Source organism: Corvus hawaiiensis, chromosome 9, assembly GCF_020740725.1.
Source record: "Corvus hawaiiensis isolate bCorHaw1 chromosome 9, bCorHaw1.pri.cur, whole genome shotgun sequence".
In the NCBI taxonomy this organism is placed as follows: Eukaryota; Metazoa; Chordata; class Aves; order Passeriformes; family Corvidae; genus Corvus; species Corvus hawaiiensis.
In genome coordinates, this window is record NC_063221.1 from 11,676,610 (window position 1) to 11,700,800 (window position 24,191).

General features: G+C 39.5%; 1 protein-coding gene across 7 annotated transcripts; it reads right to left on the bottom strand.

The window, feature by feature from the left end:
- Positions 1–62: 62 nt before the first annotated feature.
- DDX59 (DEAD-box helicase 59) lies at positions 63–23,935 on the bottom strand. 7 transcript variants are annotated; one of them, XM_048312566.1, is made up of 9 exons: positions 23,835–23,935; positions 16,963–17,058; positions 5,621–6,444; positions 4,305–4,472; positions 3,641–3,730; positions 2,988–3,239; positions 2,672–2,824; positions 2,077–2,205; positions 63–378 (listed from the first exon to the last, which is right to left on the bottom strand). In XM_048312566.1, exons 3-9 carry the CDS (start codon positions 6,431–6,433, stop codon positions 115–117), a joined length of 1,869 nt encoding a protein of 622 aa, XP_048168523.1. In that variant the 5' UTR covers positions 6,434–6,444; positions 16,963–17,058; positions 23,835–23,935; the 3' UTR covers positions 63–114. The 7 variants fall into 7 exon arrangements, with proteins under 7 accessions (XP_048168523.1, XP_048168524.1, XP_048168527.1 ...); XM_048312567.1 differs by lacking the exon at positions 23,835–23,935 and adding an exon at positions 23,579–23,749; XM_048312570.1 differs by lacking the exons at positions 16,963–17,058; positions 23,835–23,935 and adding exons at positions 6,912–7,014; positions 7,513–7,753.
- Positions 23,936–24,191: the final 256 nt, after the last annotated feature.

The window sequence follows — 24,191 nt, forward strand, 5'->3', positions numbered from 1 at the left end:
AGACTCCCTAGAAAAGGTACAAATTTCTTCTAAAAATGCAATATACAAGGCAACATTTCATATTTCTTTTTAATCATTCTTTATTGTAATTACATAACTATAAATATGCCTTTATTACCTCTGTGAATTATTTTTGTTGTGTTTTTTAATAATGTCCATAATATTATCTCCTGTTACAAGGCTACTCTGTAATTGTTTAAGTCTCTGTTGTTCCCTTCTTTTCTGGTCATGCAGATATGGAGAATTAAGCAGCTGTGGGGGAAGAATGGTGCCTGTGGGTTTTACTCTCTTCACAACATCCCAAAAGAGCTTCTTGCTGTTGTTATTGATAAAAGTAATTGCAGTTCCACTGTGACCCAATCTCCCTGCTCTTCCAACCTGAAAAAGCATAAATTCATTTTAAGTTAGCATTATTAAATGAAAGTCCTTCAAATAGTCTTAGAAGTTTATGGTTTTGTTACGAAACAGCAAGTAAACCTAAGCAACAGGGCCAAATCCCTATCTCACCTCTAAGCACAAAGCTACTTACAATAAACTTCCTGAATTCAGGATATGTAGATCTGAAGCTGTAGCTGAAATGCATCTATAATTGTGACTTGTTTATGGGACACAGCAGAAGTCCAATACTGATATCGAGATATGAGGTACAGACTATGGGCAAAGGCCTACAGTAGATCTGATCCAAAGAAAGGGTTTTTAAAAAATCTGTGTTATAGAGATGCCACATACATCAAGCACAGTATGCACCAGCATGTCTACAAAAATGCCCTTACTTTCAATGTCCTTTAAATTATTTACCAATATTATCTAAAATACTTGAACAAATTAGAAAAGAATCTACAAAGACTCTCTATTTAGGAACAGCTAATATGTTCATATTGGTATAGTTTTGATGCTAGGAAAAAACATTTTTATTTACTTAATACATGCTTGAAACTTTAGCAGAAAGATAATTAAAAACAAGAGGGAAGTACTGCAGTTATTAATAACACAGAATACTTGAGGAGTTCATTACAGTGGATAACTTCCAGAGGTCCTTCTTATCTGTTTGGAACAAAGTTTACTTCAAAGTCAGATCATTTCCCTCAAGGCCTTATTTCAAGTGTCTCTAAGCACAAAGGTACCATCACCCCTCTGGCCTCTTCCACTGCCTGACTCCCCTCACTGCGAAAATTTTTTCCTCCTCCTATGAGGCCATAATTTCCCTTGTAGCAAGTTATGACTGTTGGCTCCTGTCCTTTCCCCCGGCATCTTCAAGGAGAGTCTGGCTCTGTCTCCTCTGTAACCACCCGAATGGAAGAGAGCAATTAAGTCTCTAGTGCAGCCCAAACAAGCCCAGTTCCGTCAGCCCGTCCTCAAGCGTCACATGCACCAGCCCCCTGACTTCACCTGGACTCCCTCCAGTTTGTTGGCTTTTCCCATATCTGATATTCTCAGAACTGCACACAGTAGCACTGTGTCTTCCTAATGCCACAAAGAGGGCAAGAATGAGTTCTCTTGACGTGCCAGCTAAACTAGGGCTGGGGACTGTGCATATAAATGCACTCACACGTTCAATGCACAGATCATCTTTTCTAAAGCAGGAAATCTACAGAAAAAAAATATCAGAGGAGATGCTTGACTAGAAAGAGGGGGAGAAATCAAGTTAGTGACTGCTTTCCTGACTATTAATGTATATCCCGCACTGTCCATGAGCTGCAGCTGCAAGAGGAGTATTTGACCTTTCTTCACACAATAAAAAAAATTGTAAACTTTGTTTTCTATAGACACAAAATGATACAAGAGAGTACAAAACAGAAAGAACAATACTGCAAAAGTAAGTTATTTAAAGATGCTCTTCTATGTTTTAGTAACTTAATACAGGGTATAATAAGAACAGTATTCTAGATTTGAGTGATTTACATGGGAAACTTATGGAAGAGATATCCAGCACCATTTTTTCCTTTCCTATAAAAACAATATTCTGAAGAGGAAAATGATATTTCTGTTTACATTTGAATTTAAATTTCCACAGGTGGATGTCATATTTCAACATACTTTTCAAATAAAGCATTAGCAATGTATTTATTAATTTACCTGATGTACGTATTCATCCATAGTTGAAGGCATATCAAAATTCACCACCAGTTTGACATTGACAAGGTCAAGCCCTCGTCCAAGGACTCCAGTACTTACTATAACTTCATACTTCTCTTGAAGTAATCCCTGGCAAGGGAGAAACAAACAAAAATTAATTCTTTTTTCCTTATTTGTATTTTGAACCTCTCTAAGCATAGGAGATAAATAAACCCAGTGGCATTATTCTACTGTAGAAGAGAGAATGGCTCCCTGTATTCTTGGTTTAGACAGGAATATAATCCACAGAGGTAACTAAAGAGAGATCAAACCCGCAGTTTTAATTCCAAAAATCATCAATTACAGTTAAATGCTTATTTAAATTCCCATTTCAAATAATCTGTGAAACAGTCTCTGTATTTACCTACATTTAAAAATGGGATTATTATCTACAGTTTTGCTTAGTCCCATCTGTCTCTCATCTCCCCCAGCAATACCTCAGGTATTACTGCAGAAAAGCAGTCAATTATGACTTCAGTCATTCAAATGAAGCCACACTTAAAAAAAAGGCCATTTGAAATCTACCAAAACACCTTTATCTTTAGCAGGCACAAACCTGTAATATGTCTGTTCTTTCCACTTGAGACTTTTCAGAATGCATAGCTGTGCACTGCAATCCTGTAATCTTATGAACAGCATCACTCAACAGATCTGCTCCTAGTTTACAGTCCACAAACACCAACACTGGAGGCTTGAAGAGCTTCTTGTCCTGTAAAATTAAATAGCTTATTTAAAAAGGTATTACAACCATCGTCTGTTCACCATCAGCATGGATTCGATTTCTCCTGACCATGAGATGAGAACCTGACAGAGATGTGGAAAGACATGAATCATTTTATAAACTGCTCTTATGAGAAAAATATTAAACTTACATTTAGTATTTCAAACAGTTTTTTCTTTTTAGATGGTTCTTCTATCCACAAGATAATTTGCCGAACATTGGAACACGGCAGATTCTTTTCTCCAATTGTTATTCTTACAAAATTGTGCAGAAGCTGATTTGCTAAGTGCTCAATGCCCACTGGAATCGTGGCTGACACCAGTATGGTTTGATGATCATGAGAGATATCTTCCAAAATATCCAACACTTGCTGCTGGAAACCCATTTTTAACATGGTATCCACCTAAATGAAAAATATTACATTTGTACCACATTTTTTCCATGAACAGCAGGACCCTGAACTTTGAATTGACAGAAGAACCATAATGTGTGTGACTGGCATGTAACAATCCAAATGCAGGAGTATTTACAGTCAGAAAAAAAGCTAAGTGAGAAAATTAAAAACAAATGGTTCACACTGGTCTAACAGTATTATCCTGTCAGGTACCTAAATCTTTTACAGCAATAGAACATATGTTGTTTAAACACACCTCAAATTGTGTCAAAAAATAAAACTGTCTCTTAAGAAATACATTGTATTTTTATAACAAACACCCTGTATGTTTAATCAGATGGACTAGCCACTCACACTATTCTTCCAGCACCTCTGTATAGATAATAAAGCTTTGATAAATAAGAACTTACTTCATCCACCACAACAATTTTTATACTGTGCAGTTGAACAGAACTTTGCTTTAAAATCTCAAGAAGTCTTCCAGGTGTTGCTATTATCACCTAAAAAAAAAAAAAGAAAAAAAAAAAAAGGGAGGAAAAAACCCACAGGAGTTAGAAACTCCATGAAAGAACAGAGGACCATCCTAGAAAAACCATAAAATTCCAGCATATACATAATAACAGCAGTAATTAGTGAAATTACTTGCATTCAAGTAAGTCATAAAACTTTTAGAAAACTTATAAATTATGAAGACTTAAAAGGAAATGGACCTTTTAAAGCTCTAATGGAAGTGTCTAAGTTACACACAATAAAATCTGCATGAAAAACAAACTACTTTTTGCTGTCAATTACAACTCCTTGTCTAAAATACTGGCGTATTTCAGTCTTTGAAACCAGCAATATCACACATTAAATATTTTAAAAACAAACAAAAAAAAAGCTATTAGATGTTTAATCAGAAGTCAAAATGTTTTTTAAAAACTGTGTAACTGTAAAATTTTCAGGAGGTAAAAAATGTTTCAGTAGCATAGACTTAGGAGAAAGCCATCTTTGTGTGTTCATACATGTCACCAGTAACATCTTTCTTTTCTGTGAATATGACAATGTAGCTCTCCACTCTCAGTCAGCACTCACCTTCACACTCTGCTTGAGCCGGTGCAGCTGTGGGGGCAGGGGCAAACCTCCCACCAGCAGAACTGTCCTCATGTTGGGTAACCCAGCCATCAGCTCCTTCGCCTGTCTCTCTATCTGAATTGCCAACTCCCTTGTTGGTGCCAAAATAAGGGCAGATGGAGTTTCTGTCTAGAAAGGAGACAAAAAATCGGATTAACATGGAATTGCTTTATTATTTAGACAAAAAGCTTTCAAATTTCCCAAAGTAATCTTTTACATTAAAAATGAGAACTATTTTTAACAGCAAAATAAAATTAATTCTTGATATATACTTTAACTTGTCCTTTACCCTGAAGATGAAGAATTGGAAAGACTGTGTACAGACATACTTTTCACTGAGGTTCCAATTTTGAGCCTGTTATTATAAACATATATCTGTCTTGCAGACTTTAATGATAATCAAACAGGGGAACTATTGGAGTGTAATACACTTACATACTTCTACATAATGCTTTCTTTCTTAAAACTAATGCTGGAGTACTTTGAAGAATAAAAGAGTTACTTAAATCATCTTTCAATTATTCATTTGAAAAGGTTTACACACATTTGTGTGTATATATACATGTAGCTATAAAGGTATCTAAACAGTGCAAAGCATCACTAGAATCAGGTCCAGAATTCTCTGATATATTTTTATGCATCTCTTTTTGAATAAAACAACTAAAGCAAAAAACAATTCTGAACCACACATAAGGTACAGAATACTATTTGCCATTGCTTCTAATCATACATTAATGTCTTTACAAAACAGAAGTTTTCTTAACTCTTTTTCCCACACTATCAAAGGGGAGACTGTGTAACTAGAGGATTTCAGAAATTTTATTACCCCAAATTCCTGTAGTTTTTTGACAGTCAACCAAACATATTCCAAGAGAAATTACTCTGTGAAATTACGCAAATGCCAGCAACTGTCTTCGAGCCATCTGATATATGAAGATACAGGAAGAACTTACAGAGGGACTGGAATTACTTTCACTTTCTATTTTAAGTCATTTAGGAAGTTTACCACAGAATTTAATTAACTTTCTCAACAAGGAGGAACTGTGTAATAGATAATATTGATAAAATTGCTTTATCTGACCAAAGTGAAAAAACATTCAATTTCACTAAAAATAATCAGCACCTCTCCCCTCCAAGAACCAAATGCTTTATCAATCAAAAGTCAAATAAATCACTGAATGTTCATGAAAACCGCTGCAATCACAGTCTCCATTACACTGGGAATCCAAGAGACAAATTTGCAAACTGCTTTCCCTAACTACCCAAAGTTTCATTACCTCTTTCAAAACCTTCATAATAACAGGAAGCAGGAAAGCTGCTGTTTTTCCAGAGCCCGTGTCAGCACTAGCCAGAATATCCCTCCCTAACAGTCCAACAGGGATCATTTGCATTTGGATGGGAGTTGGGACTTCATAGCCAGAATTCATTAAATTATTGTTTAAAGTTTCAGGAAAACCACAGTGTTCAAACTCTACAATAGGTCTTGGAACTTGCTGGCCCTGGACAGCAATACCCAGCTGGAGTTTAAGGTTCTCAACTTGCTCATCTTGCAAACCTAAAATAAAGGAATGATCTTTGTAGAAATAAGGTGTATTAAGCAGGTGAGCTTCTGCTTGCGAATCTGTGCATTGATCAGATCTTAGCTGCTTCTCCTTTGCTTGAGTTTGTAGAAGGTGTTTGGCTTTACATTCCAGACTACAAACATCTTCATCTGTTTTATCGCAGATATACTCCCCGTAGCGGCCACACACAACACACACAGGCTCTCCAGGCTCTGCCCAGCGCTGGGATTTGCTGAAGGATTTTATGGGTTCTTCCAAAGAACCATCTTCATCAGTATTTTGGTTGTCCTTTCCCAAAGGTGTATTAGCAACACCAAGGTCTGCAGCTGCGGGTTCTGTATGTTCTTGTACAGTTTCACTCAAACTGTATGTTGAAGCAGAAGTTTCTGTTCCAACTGACTTACAGTCCTGGAACTCAGTGGTCTCCTCTAGCAAAGATCCTCCAGAAGACAGTTTATGTTTCTTAGCTGTACAACTTCTGTCCTCATCAGGAGTCCTCTTGACTTTAACGGATCGTGGTAGAAACATGCTTCAGTTCACTAGAAAGAAAATGGTTACAGTTGTTAGAAACGACTACTATTGAAAAAGGGACATTTTACTGTTACCACAAACAAAAAAAGACAATCTAGCAAATATTGGCAAACACAGAAACCTACTCTCAATCCCTGAAAAGATCCAGAAACTGCCTTGTTTCAAAATTATCTTGACCTTAACAATGTTGATGCCAAGAAGTATTTTAAAACAACAGTGGAAGCATGGAATATAGAGATCTATCTACAGTTAATTGTCAGTACTAGGCCTTTGCAACTGAGTAAAAACTTTGCTTTTTACTGTGTGGAAATTTATCCATTTTGAGAGTCAGTTATATTTAAATCCCTGGAGTTCCTATTTCTAAGATGAAACCACAGATGCAAGCATTCTTCTAAGCTATGGAAAAAAAAGCCCAACCAACCTAAACCAAATAAAACAATCAGTTTTGTAAAGAATGTAAAATTCAATACAGGACCCGTGTAAGATCACTCTTTTTCTTGTTCTTTTTAAAGTCCACTTATAATTACAAAGCTGCAAACTTTTGAGATCTGCTTAGAGTCCAGCTCTTCTTGTTCAAGCTGTCCAAAAACAAGCAAAGACTCACATTATCAATTTGCCAAATATATACCGTAATACGAGAGACAAATTAAGTGTTCAAAAATACCAAAACTTTTATATTCTGAAATATATATATTCTGAAAATACCGTAACTTTGATATTCTGAAATTTCGAAAGCATCAGATACAATCACCAATCGTTTGCTATCATACAATTAGTATAAAAAGTACACCAAATACGGCAATTTTATTCTGAATAAATTGCACTGTGTCTACCAGTCCCTACGAACTTCTTCTTGCACTAGTTTTTAAAAAATACACCAAGCTATGTCTGTGTGCACAGACAGCTGTGTTTGTGTAACTGGGGGCAATCCCGAGGTCGCGGCAGCAGCGCCGGCCCGCAGAGCTCCGCGGGCTGACCGCGGGTGCCGGGGGCCGCTGCTCCTCCGCGCTCCCGGCCCAGAAGCCAAATCTCACCATTTCATTTTTCGCGCCTCATGAGAATCTCCCAGAACAAACCTCTCGGCAAGCTCAGCAACCTCTCGGGCGGGGGAACGCTCACGCAGAGTGCCGGGCTGACGGACGCGCTGCTCGGGAGGGACCCGCGGGGACCCCGGGCAGCACGGCAGCTTCTCCCAGCCCTGCTCTCTGGCAAGAGCCCCCCACCCCACGGGAGAACAAGGCGGCGCGGGATCCTTTCTGCCAGACAACCGCGCCCACCGCCCAGCCCGCCCAGCCGCCGCAGGCGGAGTCCGGCCCCGGCCCCCCCGGCTCACGAACCGCTGCCGCCGGGCCGCGCACCGCCTCCCGCACAAAATGGCGGCGGCCGCTCCCGCCCGCAGCCCCCGGCGGGCCGGGCAGCGGCGCGGGCGGGCCCCGCGGCCGGGGCGGCCGGGCCTGCGCGCTTCACCGGCAATAGGGGCGGGCCGCAGCTCCCGGAGCTGCTGCTGCTGCCGGGGTCGGCTTGCGCTCGGGGCCTGCAGTCGCGTTTGTTACCCACAAAAATCGCATTCGTTGCCCCGTGTGCAACAAGCCAGTAATTACACACACGAGAGAGATACTGATTATCTCAGAGTTGCAGAAGCCTGGGTTCGTGGTGGTATTCCACAAATCAAGCGCGCCAACTATCAAAACTTTTTACTATTTATACATTTTAGCCGACAAAGAAATTAGTGTTCCTTGGCTACAAGTTACATCGTTCTCTTATTTATTAGAATTCTATCTTCTATTGTTAATGATTCCCTCCTCATGCTAATTAGTCTGCATGCTCAGTCTTTCTTTTTTGGGTTGGTGGGCCATGAGCCGGCGGCCGCGATCTCCCCCTGCCACAATTACCTTTTACCCAGTTGGAGCTGACTCAGCACAGTTGCTGAGTTGTCTTTATTAGTTTCTTCCTTATCTTGGGAATTCTGGTGAATGGCCTTGTGGGCTGTAAATCCTGCATTCTTGTTGTCCAGTATCAGTGGACATCCTTCTTCCCAGGTTTTGCCAACCTCCCCATAGGTCTGAGATCAGTGGAGCATGTCAAGCCCTAAATCTTGACAAGGCAATTCTACCAACAAGTAATTTGTTTTTCTAACACCTGGACATCACTTAGAGCTTACTTGTTAGCTGCTCTTTTTTTCACAGATTAAATTTCCCTTCTTGTTAATTATTAGGCTTGAAAGTATGTAAAGATCAAACAGAGAACAACCTTTCTTACAAAAATTGCACATATTCCACATTTAGCAACACAGTGCTGCGCAGCCCTCTGGCGCAAGACCTGTCATAGGTGGCATCACTGTGTCTGTATAGATCCTGGGTTTGAGTACAGACAGGAGGACCAGAGTATTCCCAAAGTAAAAGTTTACCCTATGACCATAAATGATTTGGTACATGGCAAAGATATCCTGCAGGAGCTCTCTGGGTTGATATACTCCCAGCCACTCTAGATGCCCTAAACCTTACCTCCCTGCTCTCTTCCAACATTAATCCCATTAAGCTGAAAGCATCCACACTGATGGGGAATTCCATTTCTGCCTCATTACTTCTGTTGGTGACTACCACCATCATCATTTCCTGCTGAAGAGAAAATCCATAGATCCTAACAGCCCCTTTGGAAGCACAACTTAATGGCAGTCCAGAGGACCAGTCAGAGGAGCCAATGAGAGGAGGGTGAAAACGCAGACACAAAGCTGGGGGCTTTCAAGCAGCTGTCTACAGCATTCTACAACATTCAAGTCCAGTCACACATGAAATATGGTTTATCTTAAAGTACCCTGGATTTTTCTGTAGTAGTTTGCGTCAAAGGTAGCGGTACAAAGTGCAAATAAGGGGGTTTGGTCTCTTTGGCATTTTAATTAACTGCCAAAATTGAAAATATAATTGAACATTTGGAAAGTGGGCATCACTAGACTGAAAAACTGTCAGGCACCTTCCACCCACACTCCATACATTCCAGTGAAAATCTCCACCTTTCTCTGATTCAGCCTCTGTCATTCCCCTTTGTTTGCACTAACTTTCTTTCCTTCATTTTCCCTCCCTAACAGAAGTGTATTTCCTTCTCTTACTTCCATTTTTACAAGGTCATTTCCTGGAATTCAAAACATCATTTGCTAAACAAAGCAACAGTATTGCATTTCAACAATATGTAATATGATACAAGATGTTTCATACCCTATAGAGCCCATGCACAAAAATGCAAACAATCCTACATGTATCAGCTCTTTCTATTTTTTCAGTGTGTAACAGTAGCCAGAAAAAACAAAGTTACTTTGTAGGAAATTGTCTTCTTGAGTGAGAAAGACTGCAGTAGAGATTGAAAAAAAGTTTTAGAAAAGGACTCTATGGATATTTAGAGGCATGAAAGGGCTTCCATGCAAGAAACAACTACGTAGACTCAACAGTCTGACAAAGAGATGACTAATGAACACGTACCAATAGAGCTACTGTACCCTGAGTGGCTCATAAAGGCTGGACAGCTACTGATAGTTCATTATTTCTTCCAACAAAAATCGTAACATGCTTTATAAAGTGTTCACCACAGAAAAGGAGTGCAAGCTTCCTCAGAATGGAGTAGGTTATTCTTTATTTACATGGAGAAGTTAATCAGTATAGATTTAACAAAACCTCTTCTGAAACAGATACTGTACTTTGTGAGCTCACTGAATAAATTGGTTTTTTTCCTGGGAAAAAGCATAAACATTCTAGTTCAGTCCCTTGCCTAAGCATTCTTTCGGAATGATGAAATATGTAAGAGTAAGAGGTGCCTTGGTGAATTTTATTTCCATCCTCTCAGCTCTTGGTGCTGCTAATCATATCTGAGGTGGATGGCATTTTAATACGATTTTCCAGTTTTTGTACCTTTAGAGTACACGAAATGTCCCAGAAAATACGCTCTCAGATATGCTACTAAGGGGCTTGTCTTGGTATTTTTCCTCCTAAAAACTAGTTAGTTCAAGAACTGGCAGAATAAAGGTGGATTTAAGTCCTGTTAAAAAATCATGAGCAATTATGGACAGTAATTTTTGCTCATTCTGGACAATTTATCTGGGGTTGTCATAAAGGAAAACATTAAGGTTTCCAGGGCAGCAAGGTAGCATTTTTATTTTGTATGATCACACTGTTATTTAATTGAGTAGGTAAAACACCAGCACTTCACAATATTCTCATCTTGCCTATGTTGCATGTGTACAATAGCTGTTCAGGAAGCTACAACGTTTTGTTATTAGAAACCTCTGTACAAATATAGTCCTCATATAATTAGAATGTCTCTTCAGAGTAACTTCTGAAGTAAATATTAGGAGCTACAGAAATGTAACAATGCACACATGACCCCACGTGTACAAAAGACCAATACATACTGACAGATTTACAACATAAACACACAGCAAGAGATTATTTCAACTTTGAACTTCGTGCAAATTTCTGTTAAAATAACAAAGACAGTAACTATTGATTAAAAGTCAAAGAAAAAATGAAAACAATAACTCAAGCACAAATTATTAATAGTGAGTATCCCACTTTTTGGTCTATTTTAAATTATATCAGGAAGATTTTTCATATTCACTCAAGGTTTATATAACAAATATACAGAAAGGATTCCTGTCCTCAGTTTAAAAGCAGCCATTTGCCCTATAACATATCACACACTTCATTTAGAAGCACGAATCAACCTTTCCCATCACTTGCAAATAATAAATAATTCAGTAAAACAAGATTGGATTAAAGCAGGAGACTGAAATCCCTCTCCTCCCAGGCACAGTAAATCCGTAAGAAACAGGCATTCCACATACTAATTCAGAGACAGCATCACAAGGATTGCAAAGAGCTGTCTGACTGTACCATCCACCTCGGCTCTCCACAGCGATACCGCCCAGAGCGACCCCGTTAATTCCAACCTGAACCAAATAGTCCCAGAACCAAAGCTCTGTGTACCTCTCCACACCTCTGGCAGGCAAGGTCTTCTCAAGTTCCACACAGGGATTTGAGGAACAGATAAAACCATCCCAAAGAGTAAGTGTCCACAACATTTTAATACAGAGCATTTTAGGTTTCCTTTGTTAGCCAAAATATCTTCACTCAATGTCTGAATTTTCTACTTCGAGTGAGCTCCTAGTGTATGCAAATCTGCTGAGAATGGACTCAAACTGGAATCCAACCAGCACCTCGTGCATCACTCCCTCAAGTGGCAAGTGCCAGAACTGACAGATCTGACAATTAAAATGAGTCTAAAATCACATTTAAAGGAATAGCTTTGGGTTTTCTTTAAGATATTAATTATTTTAAATATCTCAATATGTATCCTATGTTACATTATTATAAACTAGGGAATTCCAGAGCCTTGATGTTGTTGTTCTATAACATTATAATGGATGAAGAACATTAAGTTTATGAAGATAACAATTAAAGAATAAAAAAATATTCTCTGAGTTTGTTTTTTTTCAAGTGTTCCACACTTAAGTACATATAAATGGAGTTAAGACAACATCCACTGCTTGGGTGAAAAGGAGGGAGATTGTCTTTCCATTCAGGAGGCGTGGAAGCCAAAGTATGTTTACTTGGGGATTGGTGCCTGTGTCTGCTCCACCTGATGTCATAAAACCAAATATTTTTCTGTTTCTTTAATGTTTGGGGATTTTGAAGCTGCTCAGCAGATTTTTAGGTAGGTACTCAACTGCAGCTCTAACCCAAAGCATATTTAATGAATAGTTCTTTGATTGGAGGAACCAGTGAGTCAATTACTCCACTGGTTTCTGAATTACAGCTTTAAAGGAACCACACAGGAAAAATCCAGATAATCTAAAAACAAATAACGGTGGCTAACCATTAACTAGACAATTCATATTCATGCAAAATGTCCTAATTTTGTACAGGTATTGCATACAGTATACTTATTCTGAGGCCTAGATTTTCTAATTTTGTTTAATCTAAACAGGCAGATCCTAAGGTTTTTGAAAGTAAATCTTCAGTAAAAAAAAGACTTGAACTAATATTTTCAGGCTTCCTGAGTACCCTGTTTGTTTGAAGAGCCACATGTTTGAAGTCCCTGCAGAAATCTGTGGTAAAATTGGAATTTAAAAAACAATCTAATTAAATCTGAATTATCTGAATATTACTGAGGAGGTATAAAATTTAAAAAAAAAAAAAAAAAGAAAAAGAACCACAAACAACAGCAATCCTGCCCTGAAGCTTCAGCATTAAATGCCACTAGTCCATAGGGAAATAACTCTATAGGGCAATTCATGAAAAAATTATGAACATAATTAATGTATTTGATTATATGCTCAAATAGTGCATATAATATTTACTTTGATAACTGATGGATTCCCTAATTCAGTATCACCATACTGTTAGCACAGCTATAAAAACTGCAGTGAATACAATTACCAACCTTTGTGTACAAGATAGTCTCGCTTTTTGCAATTAAAAGGAATGATTTTAGGGTATGAGAATCATTTAAACTAATTTAAACTTAGAAACCTCTGTTAGGTGTATGAGACTAGAGAACAAGGATTTGATCAAAACATTGTGAAGACCATTGTCAAATTCCAGGGACTTCAGTAGGCAGCAAACTATAACCCAGATCGTTAGAGAATTCAGGTGGAAATTAACAAGATTAAATAAATCTTGAAATATAACATAATTAGAATTAAGAATTAAAAATTCTCTCCTTTCATGTTAATCTCTTTTTCTTTCTGAGAGGATATATTTGTGTTCCAATTAGTAAGTTTGTTTGGAGGCAAAAGAGATTGGCATCTATTGTAACAGTAAGATAACATTCACACAACAGGCACTTACTAAAAGTAAACCCTTTTTTCCCCCTCCTTCGGGGTCTCAGACAAAAGGATGGGAGAGAAAAAGAGAAATTCCATAAGAGACAACAGGAATCATCAAGTTCCAGCTTGCCAGATGACCTGTGTCCAATGTGCATTGCCACCTGCCCATAAATAAACTCTCTTTCCAATCATATAACTTAAGAGATTAAGACCTTTCTAATTAATCAGCAAGTATAACAAACATGGCGGGTACATTGCATTCGTAGGGAGTGAAAGAAGCATAGAGTTAGAATCCAATAGTGTGACAAACTGAAGAAAAAAATTGTGTCTTAAACCTTTTGAGTAAATGGCTAATAAAATTTTCCTTCAACTACTAAAGCTCCTACCAGCATTGCTAGTTTTGGCAACAGAAACCACTGCAAGAACGGCCCAGAAAACAAGGAGAGCTGCTAGAAACCAGACTATTTATCAGTTCTCTTGTTAAAAGCTATGCCAGTATTAATCACTGGGTTTAGACTTCATGCCTCCCTACATTACATTTAGTCCTCCTTCTGTCTCTGCATGAAGAATTAAATTGCCCTAGTTGAATCCCTCACCAAAAAAATCACTAAAGGTCACGGAAAGGCTGTAACTGCACTTGCAAAAAGTCAACTCGCTGCTGCAACAGTAGCAAGAAAGCTGTAAGTTCAGTAGCAAGAAAGGCTATAACTACACTTCCAAAAAGTCAACTTGTTGCTGCTGCTGCTGCAATTCAGGGTGTTCCTGCTCCAGTGTGACTGCCAGCTGTAACCATTGCCTTAGGAAGCCATTGGCAGCCTTTCTCCAGCGGAGGATCCCTCCAGCTCCTGGACTTTCTACCAGCAGCGGCCTTGGTGGCTGTGCAGCTCCAAAATCCAGATCTCAAAAGTTTCCTTGGTGTCAGCCTTTACCACTCCTCCAAGTGACTGTTTCTGTTGAGCTCTAGCCTCCAGATTTTTGAAGCTCTCAAACATCACTCTTTGTGTGCAGAGTATTACATGCAGTCTTAATAGTGTAATTAAAAAATACACCTTCTGGCTATTTTTTTTTCTAACAACTGCAGGTCTCAGATACTAATTTTACAGACTTGTGGCATACCTTACACTAATTTCACTAGCACAGAACTTTGTCAGGTGCTAAAAAAGGCAATGCACATGACTGCTAAGCAAAATAGAGGATACAAGAGCTGTGGCTTAGTTTACCAAGAAAAGTTACAACTGTGGTTAAAAGCTTTTCCAAAAGGATTGTAATGCAATAGAAATATATGGTCACCAAGAAGGCCATTTATCCATGACATTTTTAAACAGAAAAGTTAAATACCAGATGGCTTTAGTTTCAAAAGGCAAACCACTTTTTTTAGTTGCACACTCAAGGATCACAGACCACTAAAGTGAGACCAACAGGTTTGTCCTTCTGAAACTGTTACTTTCCTAAACTTTGTTGTGAGAACATGCAGACAATGCATTAGCTCTTGATAAAGCGCAATGGCTATTAAAAAACAAAAGCAAACCTGAAAAATGCAACATACTTCTCACTATCATCCTTGAATGACTGCTCCCTATGCTTTTTATTGGGAAGATTCAAAGATGCCAGTAACCTTACAGCTGGTGACTGTAATAACAGAGGGTAACAAGACAGAAATAATGAATGCCTCCTTGTTAAGCAGTGTTGTTTGTGCTGTTCCAAGAGAGATTTGCCAAGAACTTTTCATGCAAACCTTATTTTTCTGGGATCTGTAACTTGGCGGCAAAAAATTCCAGCATGATACCCAGTTCAAAAGAATTCAGATTACAAGTTTTTAAATATATTTTTGAGTTTTGGAATAAATTAAATTTACACTAAATGAGGTAAACACTTTAGCACTTCATGTGTTTTTTAGTTGCTTTATTGAAAGAAAATTTGTGGTTATCAAGTTTGCACTCCAGATCATTATATGTTTTCTAACTCTTGGGTATTAAATAAGTCTGAAGTACTGCAGTGTGAAAGGAGACTTTGTGCTGTATGGTCAAGATTCCACTGATGTGTATTTTCTTTTTAAGGAAGACTGTATGAAATACATATGAAACACTCCTTATTCTATCTGCCAAGCAATTCAGTGGAATAAATCTGTGCTAAATCTTAATACAACTCAGCTGACCTGGGTATAATGCCAGGTTGTGAAAAAAACTGGCTGTTAACACATCATTCTCACAAAATAGAAGCCCAGGATTTCCATGTGAAATTATGTCAGGCTGGTTTTGTTCTGTATTGTTTTTGAACAAATGATTCAAAGCTTTGAGGCACACAGAAGTCCCATTTCAGTGTACCCATTTCTTTTTTGGCCCTTGACCCATTATAACCAGGTCATTTTGTAGAGTTCCTGGCCAAAGCAATATTCTTTCCTGTGGCAACTAGCAAGATATATAGAAATTAGATTTCAGGCACAAACCAGATTTCAGCTCAAGCTAAGGAAGCTCTCTATCAGGTAATAGCCAGTTGCCAAGAAGCAAGAAGGCTACGATGGTTGCCCAAGTGGTGGAAAAGTGGTGGGTTAGGCTTACACCTATGAGGAATAAACCTCCCAGCAGTTCAAAACTAAAGGAGATAATCAAAGTATATAAATATCATCAATATCAATAAATTACAAACTTTTCTTAATATATATAGTGAGGTAATTTCAAAGGAAACACTAGAAGGAAAAGGGTCAGAAAAAAACATGCGACACAGTATCTTAAAAAAGTTTCTGCTAATTTTCCTTACTAACTTGGGTTTTCTCCCCTAGATCACATTATCCCCCAAATATCTCTACCTACCTTACAGTTCAAGACAAATCAAAACTAAGTAACTCTATGAAACCACAGTTCCTCTGAGATTATTTGCAATTCAGCTAACATGCTGGGTGTATGAAGACATTACCATTCTTGAAGAGTTTGCATGAACTGGGACTTGGAGCAAAAAGGCAAGGTTGCCAAAAGGCTTCTGTCTTACTGACACTGTCTGCTCTGCAAGGAGCTGTAAAGGGAGTCAGTGGTTACAAGAGGGTGTTGGCCCTGGGAAGAGCATGACATGTCATCCTTTAATGATTAAAGAGCCAGCAGAAGCACAGACACAGCATCTCCATTCAAATGGTTCTTAATCTTCTGTTGATAGACAGGAAACCTGTTCTCTAGCAGCAGTGAGGATATTTCTGTGGGACTGGGCTCTCTTAAATAACAAAATCAGAGCAATGCAGTAATCAAAGCCTTTTTTTGTTACCCTTTGCCTAGTCTTAAAATATCTAAAACTTGTATTGTTCTAACTCTGAACAAAAATGGTTCATCAGTTTGTTCAGCATTTCCACCATGGTATTCTTGTCTTTGACTAGAAGTCCTATGACATGTTACAACATAAATAGCATGTGGTTTGGGTTTTTTTTTTGTTTCTACTGAACTATTCCACCTCCAGTTCATCTCTTTACCCAAAAAAGTTGAACAGTATTCCTAATTATACCAGTACAATACCACTTAAGACCTTGGTGGTAAAAGAGAATAAAGCAAGGCTGTGTGCCCTCTACCTTGAACACACTTTCTTACTGAGATTGTTTTTGCTTCCCCAACACTTTTGGTGACCATGTCTTACTTCTTTTCCCTTTTCTGAAAGTGCAGACTAGCAGCTGCAACAGAGATTTTCAAGTACCCCATTTCAACAGTTACCCAATGCATAGCAAAATACTCACTCATCTGAACAAGCTGGATCTGTGTCACACACTGGCATATTGCAGTGAAATCTGTTCTGTTCCCCTACATTCTCCAATCTGGCAATTGCTTCATTTCTGTTAAGAACAAATAAAAAAGGAGGAAAGAGTTTGACACAAACACAGAGACTTGCCAGATCAAAGAGAATAGGTATACACCCCAGCAAGTTTCTCTTTTTGTATAAAATCTCCAGGTGTTACTTTAGTTGTTTCATGAAATAATCCCCTTGATTCGACACAGTGCCTGCTAGCATCCTTGCCCCCAAGTGATTCTCCACTCCTTTAGTAAATTATCATCCATAAGAACTGAACTGTGGCTGTCAAAACAAACCCTGGACTGTGGGGGACTTTTCTGACTGTGCTGAAGTGCAAGTCCCAGGGGTACTTTGTCTGCCTCAGGCTGCTTCCAGGGCAGTGGCCATCACAACTGGGGCTCACACATGCCCTGAACAGCAAGGTCAGGGCCTCCTTCCTTCATCCATATTCAGCTACACGGGTGAATACAAAGAGAGAGCTCTGTTTCCAACACCCATGAAGATGATGGACAGTTCTATTCTTCGTGCCAACAAGGGGAACCATGACTGCTCCCTGCCCAGGTGAGATAGCAGAGATAACACTCCAGGCTTTAAGGGAGCCATGTATATAATAGAGAAAGAATAGCACAGGAGGACAGAATAACCAGAGAGATGTATAAACTTTTGTACTTAATTTCTCTTTTGAAATTTTCTACAAGAAAGACACCACCCAGTTTTTTTTCTTCAAGTACAAATAAACTGCATAACACCTTTAATCCAGAAAACCTATTATATATACACTTATATTTAATCATGTCTGTAGCACCAGTGATTTAAAATAGGAACAACACATAGAATTAACCTAAACTTAAAAAAAAAGTTTGTTGGAGCCAAGATTTTATTGCTAAATATATATGCACACATATTTGGTTTAAGGCTAGTATTAAAATAATTGTTGTTCTTCCCATGTTTCTAATATATATTAAAATTGGGGGAGTATTTAAATCAAATTGTTCTGTACATGGCTTAAACTTCCCATACATTTTTCTATCTTGAACATGTTTTCAAATGAATCATAAGGCAAACACCATGTAAAGCTACTCAGAAAATATTATAAACAAATTAAGCTACACCAAAAGAGAATTAAATGTAACAGAGTTCTATACACTCAGGTTGGCATGACCTTACTATGCACACATAAATGGCTACAATAAAAATCTTTGATATACACTTTCCACAGCTAATTTTTAAACCAGCTATGTACACCTGCTCCCTAAAGTAATAAAAAAATTCCTCAATAACATGAAAATTCTCAGTAAGTTAAGGGAAATGGAAACTTCCTAAAAGTATCAGTGAAAATTTGGATTATGATGTTTCAAAGACATAAAAAAAAAATTTCATTGGATAGTCTCCTGTGCTATTCCCTTGCTTTCCCTTCCTCATTCATCTCCATTACCACCCCTTTGAAAAAAAAAGAATTTCACTGCAATTAAATGATACCAGAAGTTTACTGTTCAAACATAGCATTCTCTGCTCTTCACTGCTGCTCTCATTCAGACACACGTGAGCTTCAGTGAAAACTGGAAGCAGGGCCAAAACATGGGAAACTGAAGTCTATTCATGCTCTTCTAATAAATGATATATATATGCTCAAAACAAACGAACTTTTATGAATGTTCATATCTTTCTTCACATGTAGAAGCAGCACAAAAAAAGCTATTCACAGCACGAAAAAGTGCCCAATTTTGTATTCACTCTCATTCAGACTTAGTAAAAAAGCCTTGCTAACTGATTTCAACTTCTTTTACCCAAATGTACAGTTTGAAAACAGGAGTCATGTCCATTTTCCTCTGAACTGGGAAGCAAATAAAGCATTATCTAACAACAATAATAACATGGTGCTTTATTTTTGTACAAAGTATTTTTCTGAATGCAAGTTTCCCACCATACATCTATTTTACAGTGCAGCTAAGCCATTTAAAGGTTATATTCATTAAAAATCACCCCCAGAATTTTCCTTAGACAACACGTCAGGCACTACATGGTCATAAAATGTATAGTACAGATCTTTCACTTAATGAAAGAGGGTAGGATCTTTTCCATACGTTTTAAAGTTTATAGTAAAAAATAGAAGTTATAGCAGGGTATTTTTTTCTTCACAGACAACCTGGCAATGGTGGAATGTCAAGAAGAAGAAAAGCCCTGGAATTAGGGAGTACTGCACAGCATATGTGGGAAGACAGCTCATCTGAAACCCCCTAGAACAAGAACAATTCCACCAGATGGGAAGAACACAAAAGAAGCCAGTGTGGAAATCAGATTTTCAAAATTAGAAGCAAATTTAAAAATCTCAGAAAACAAGACACCAAAGTAGCCAGAGAAAAAGACACAACAAACCAACCAGACCTGAGCTTTGACAGAGGTGAGAGGTTTTGCCACAGATCTGTTGCCTGGCTGGTGACCCAGTGGAACTGGGTGGGGAAGACATAGATTTTTTTTTCCCCCTTTGCAGAACAACATTAGGTCAAAGCCAGGTTGAGGAAATGAAACCAGTAGTGTCCAAGTATTAAGAGAAATGACTGTTAGGTACCACACTTGATTCTCATTGAATAGCTTTTTGGTTGTGCAGATTTCAGTAGCAGTAATGAACTAAAGTAGCTATTACTGCAATTTTTCTTCTTTTAGTTTTAACTGTATCAAAAATCACAGATGACTCAAGTAAAATGTCATACAAACCTTTGCTTTCCCTTTGGCTCATGACTACTAAAATATATAAAGTTGGTAAACTGTTTTCTCCCCTCAGTACTTTCTGATTACAAATTAATAGAAGAATGTGAAAGACAGTAATTATGTAACTGTTCTTGTACTTTTGTATCATCCTAAAACAGGAAGAACACATTCCTTTCCAAAATTATGGTCTGGGAAAACTCCTAGTTTGCAGAAACTACATATATGCATGTTAGTAATAATGCCAAAGAACCTTAATAATTCAGACAATCATTCACTTGATTATCACAGAATAGCCTGGATTGGATGGGGTCTTAAAGATCACCTAGTTTTAAGAAAAGTGTTTTTAAGAGCTGCCAGCTCTGGTCAGTTTCTTTGTCCCTATGGGCAGTTTCCCAGGGAATCTCATTCACCAACTCCTTAAACAACTGGAAGTTTGTTCTTTCCAAGTTCAGGGTCCTGACTTAGCTCCTTGCCAGGCACACAATCCTCACAAACTCCACCAGGGAGTGGTCACTATAGCCTAAGCTGCCACCAATCTTCACCTCTCTAATAAACTCATCTGCATTGGTAAGAACCAGCTCCCATAATCCTTCTCTTCTGGTTGGTTCATCTAATGCCTGGACCAGGAAAATGTCTCTACACACTCCAGGAGTCTCCTAGATTGCTTATAGCCAGCTGGATTGCTATTTAAAAATATAATATCTTAACTCTTACAGTTTTACCATTACCTATAAAGAAATATATTTAATAAAATATCATCGTTTAAGAGGCTGGAATATCAATAATTCCATTTCATAAGTCATCCTTAGGCTGTAATAACCTCACACAGTGATTTATAGATTACCTGTTCAACCTCACATACGTAATACAAAACCTGCTGAAGTCAACAAGCACGTTCCTTAGGGATCCCACTGGGACATGACTGGTTCTTGGTTTGTACGTTGACAGTCTGACAGCACCACATCAAGTCATGCAAGCAGCCTTGCTGCCAGAGGTTACAGGCCACAGGGTGCACCCCTCCCCTCAGCCAAACCATTTCTATCATGACTGATATCCTCTAAACTCAGGAAAACAGATGGAATCATCTTAATTAGGCAAATTTGATAACAGCGATTAAAGATAATATTCCCACGGTGTTATTCCAAGTCTGTTTCCAACCTCAAAACTGAAGCATTACTCAGCAGAATAGTTGCTGTGAACTGCTGTGTTTGTGGATTTGCCCTCATACAACCAAAGTAGGAATGTTTTTACTACCCTCCATAGGAAGCCTGATAAGATGGCTGTTCACTAGCACCCAGTCTGGCTACAGACAGTGCACTGCAAAAACAGTCATGGTATTGCTAATTTAAAACATTTTAATTTGCCTTTATCATCAAGTGTTGTGAAGGAAGAAACTATGCATGAAATGTTATTCTAGACTGAACACTGTGTAATCTAGTGCTAGCCTGAAATCAGTCTACAGGCTCCTACTCTGCACATAGCCTCTTCAGATGCTAAGTGAATCTTAAAACAAGTGGAAAAAAGTGTATGAAATTTTTAGTCAGGACTCTTTCCACTATCTCCCAAGGTTAGAACTATTAGCAACAACTGCCATCCATACCATTATTCACAGCTTAATGGTCAAACTGGTTCCTGTTGCCTGATGCTGACTACAGGCATGGTACACCCACTGTGAAAATGGCCAGACACATGACAGTGAACAGCCAGGCTTATGACGTAATCACAGGATAAAACTAGTCAAACGGAATTCTAATTTGGGCTAGAAGGAGGGGAAAGGAAGGGAGAATGAAGGTAAAAAAATAAAAATCTGTGAGATGCTTGTTTTAATACTTTGTCTTTCCACTTCGAATTAACACTACAGTATAAAATACTCTGCAGCAGAAAGACTGTGTACAGGAAAGATTATCACTATTTAAAATATTTTAAGATGTATAAACAGGAGCAGAGCAGAAAGGGATGACTCCTCATTCAGTTTTCCTGTTTATTTGCACTGAGCAATTAGAGCAGATTTCAATAGTTTTCCATGTTGGCTGTTGGTATCTTCGACAATGCAATAAACAAGATGACATTTTGGCATGTTTGCAAAAGTAGAAGAACTGGCACAAGAACTCCAGCAACCGGTGGTGATGTCTTCTTTTGCACTTACTTATATTAGATTTTATATTCATGCATTCACTTTAAAGAGCACTAAGCAAATGAAACCCCACTTTGACTGCAGTTACCACAAGACAGCTTTCTTTGATTTTGTTTGGTTTGTTGATAGGTTTCATTGGCACAAATGCTGCACCCACAAAAAATACCATCATAGGTAAATAATGGCCTTACAGTTTTTCTAAACATGTTTTCCTATAGGCTGATAAAATTTTGACGTATTTTCTCAGTCATACAAGAAACAAATTAATTGGGATCTGGAACACAGTTCTTTTTTTCTTCTTAGCTCTAATCATTTGAGGTTTTAAAGCTTATGAATTTCAGGTGTTTGTTGTTAAATATGCAGGAAGAATTAAAATAATTTTCTATTGGCAATATAAAAAAATAGTTAAAATAATGTAAATTGTCTAATACAACTTATTTCCAATGTATTAAAAAATCAGGAAAATGTGCAAATATTAATTGTTGAAAATGAAGCATATAGTCTTTCTTAATAGAGAACATCTTCCCAAGTGCACCTGTATGTTAATTTTGTATTATTATTACTATTTCTGCTGCAGAGGATCTGGGAATTTCAGTCATCAGCCTGCTAAAGCAAGGATTTCTCAACTTTCCTCCTCCCCTCCGCTCTGCTGAGTACTGCCCGCAGCAGCTCCTAGTTTTGTAGGTAGGTATGCACTACTTATGAGTGGTATGCATGACAGTTTGGGAATCCCATCCCAGAGAGTGTATGGCGAAAACTCAGCAACGACTTCTTCAAATGTTGACCTCCACAACCCTTTCATTTACTCATTACTAATAAATATAGATACATGTCACTAAAACTGTAAAGTACTCTTGCCTAATAATCATGATGTTTGTCTCACTGTGCATGTGAAGTGCCAGAAGCACACAGACCCACACAGCAATAGAAAAATCTCCATGCAGATCAAATCACAATCCACTTGAAACACAAAGAAATAAGAGTCTGGCCAGAAAATTACGTGAAATTTTACAGTGTCATGCTAAGACTCTGTCTAATTATTCTTTAGCGGAAGAAGGGCAGACTTAGACATTACCCCAAACTATATATATATATTTTATATACATATATGTATATATACATACAATAACAATATATCCACAATAACCGACAATAACTATTTGCTGCCAAAACGTGGAGATTTCCCCCCGCTGGCGCTGCGGGTCACCCGATGACACAGTGCCCGTGCCGAGGGAGCAGAGCCTCCCGCCAGCCTCCCCTCACCAACACGGCCGCACCCTCAGACCCGCACTTCGAAGCCGACCCATCCAGTTCAGATTGAGTCACAAAGCACGCAGTTACTGCTTCCTACCGTGACTAATGCTTCCCTCCACGCAGCCCACTGTTAAAGTGATTCTGTACGCTCCCGAAAACAGCCCAGGTACTCGTGAGCAAGACAGGAGATGGTCTTTAGGGCAAATCGCTACTCCTGCTGCTATTACAGTGATTACGTGACCAGGCCCTGAACCATTTTAAGGCTTTGTTATTTTTCTACCCGAGTATTCTCAAAGTTATATATAGACGTGATTTAAAATAGGAGGGACAAATGCACAGGGGCGGGATGCTCAGCCCGTCTCCTTGGCAGCGCTCCGTGCTCCGACCACCGCGACCCCGGCCCGCCGGGCTCCCCTGCAGCCAGGCAGTTCCCCTTACAGAGAAGACACGCGGGGCTGATCCCAACCTTCCCCGACGACACCACAGAGGGCCCGTCCGGCCACGCTGTGGAGAGAGGCGACGCCGGAGCGGGTGGACCCGCGGCCGAGGGACACCGCCCTTTCCCAGCCTTTCCCAGCACTGCCGGCGCCCCCTGACCGCGGGAAACACTCCCCCCTCCCGCTGCCGCCGGGCTAAGGCTGGGCTGGGCTGAGCCGAACCGAGGTGAGGCGAGCCGAGCCGGTCCACGCTCCTGAGGCCGCCCCGCCCGAGGCCGAACCCACCTCGAGCGACCCCGCTTGACGCGGCGCCCACAGCCCCCGTGGGGAGGGGGCGGCCCGGGCCCGCCCCGGCGCTGCCCCTCAGGCTCCCGCCCCGCCCGGGCGGGGAGGCGCTGGTGGCACATGCGCAGCCGCCTTCGCCCGTCCAGTGCGGCAGCCGCGGGTGGAGAACCGCAGCGGCATCGCCGAGCGGCGCGGGGAGTGGGGCGCCGGCCGGAGGGCGCCGGGGCCGCCGGGCAGTGGCGGGCAGCCGGCTCTGCTCCCGGTCCGCACAGGCCGCCGCTGGGGCGGTGCGGGGCTGTGCGGCGTTTTGGGGCCGGACCCCGGCGTTTTGACATCCCGGCGCTGGGAAGGGCCGCG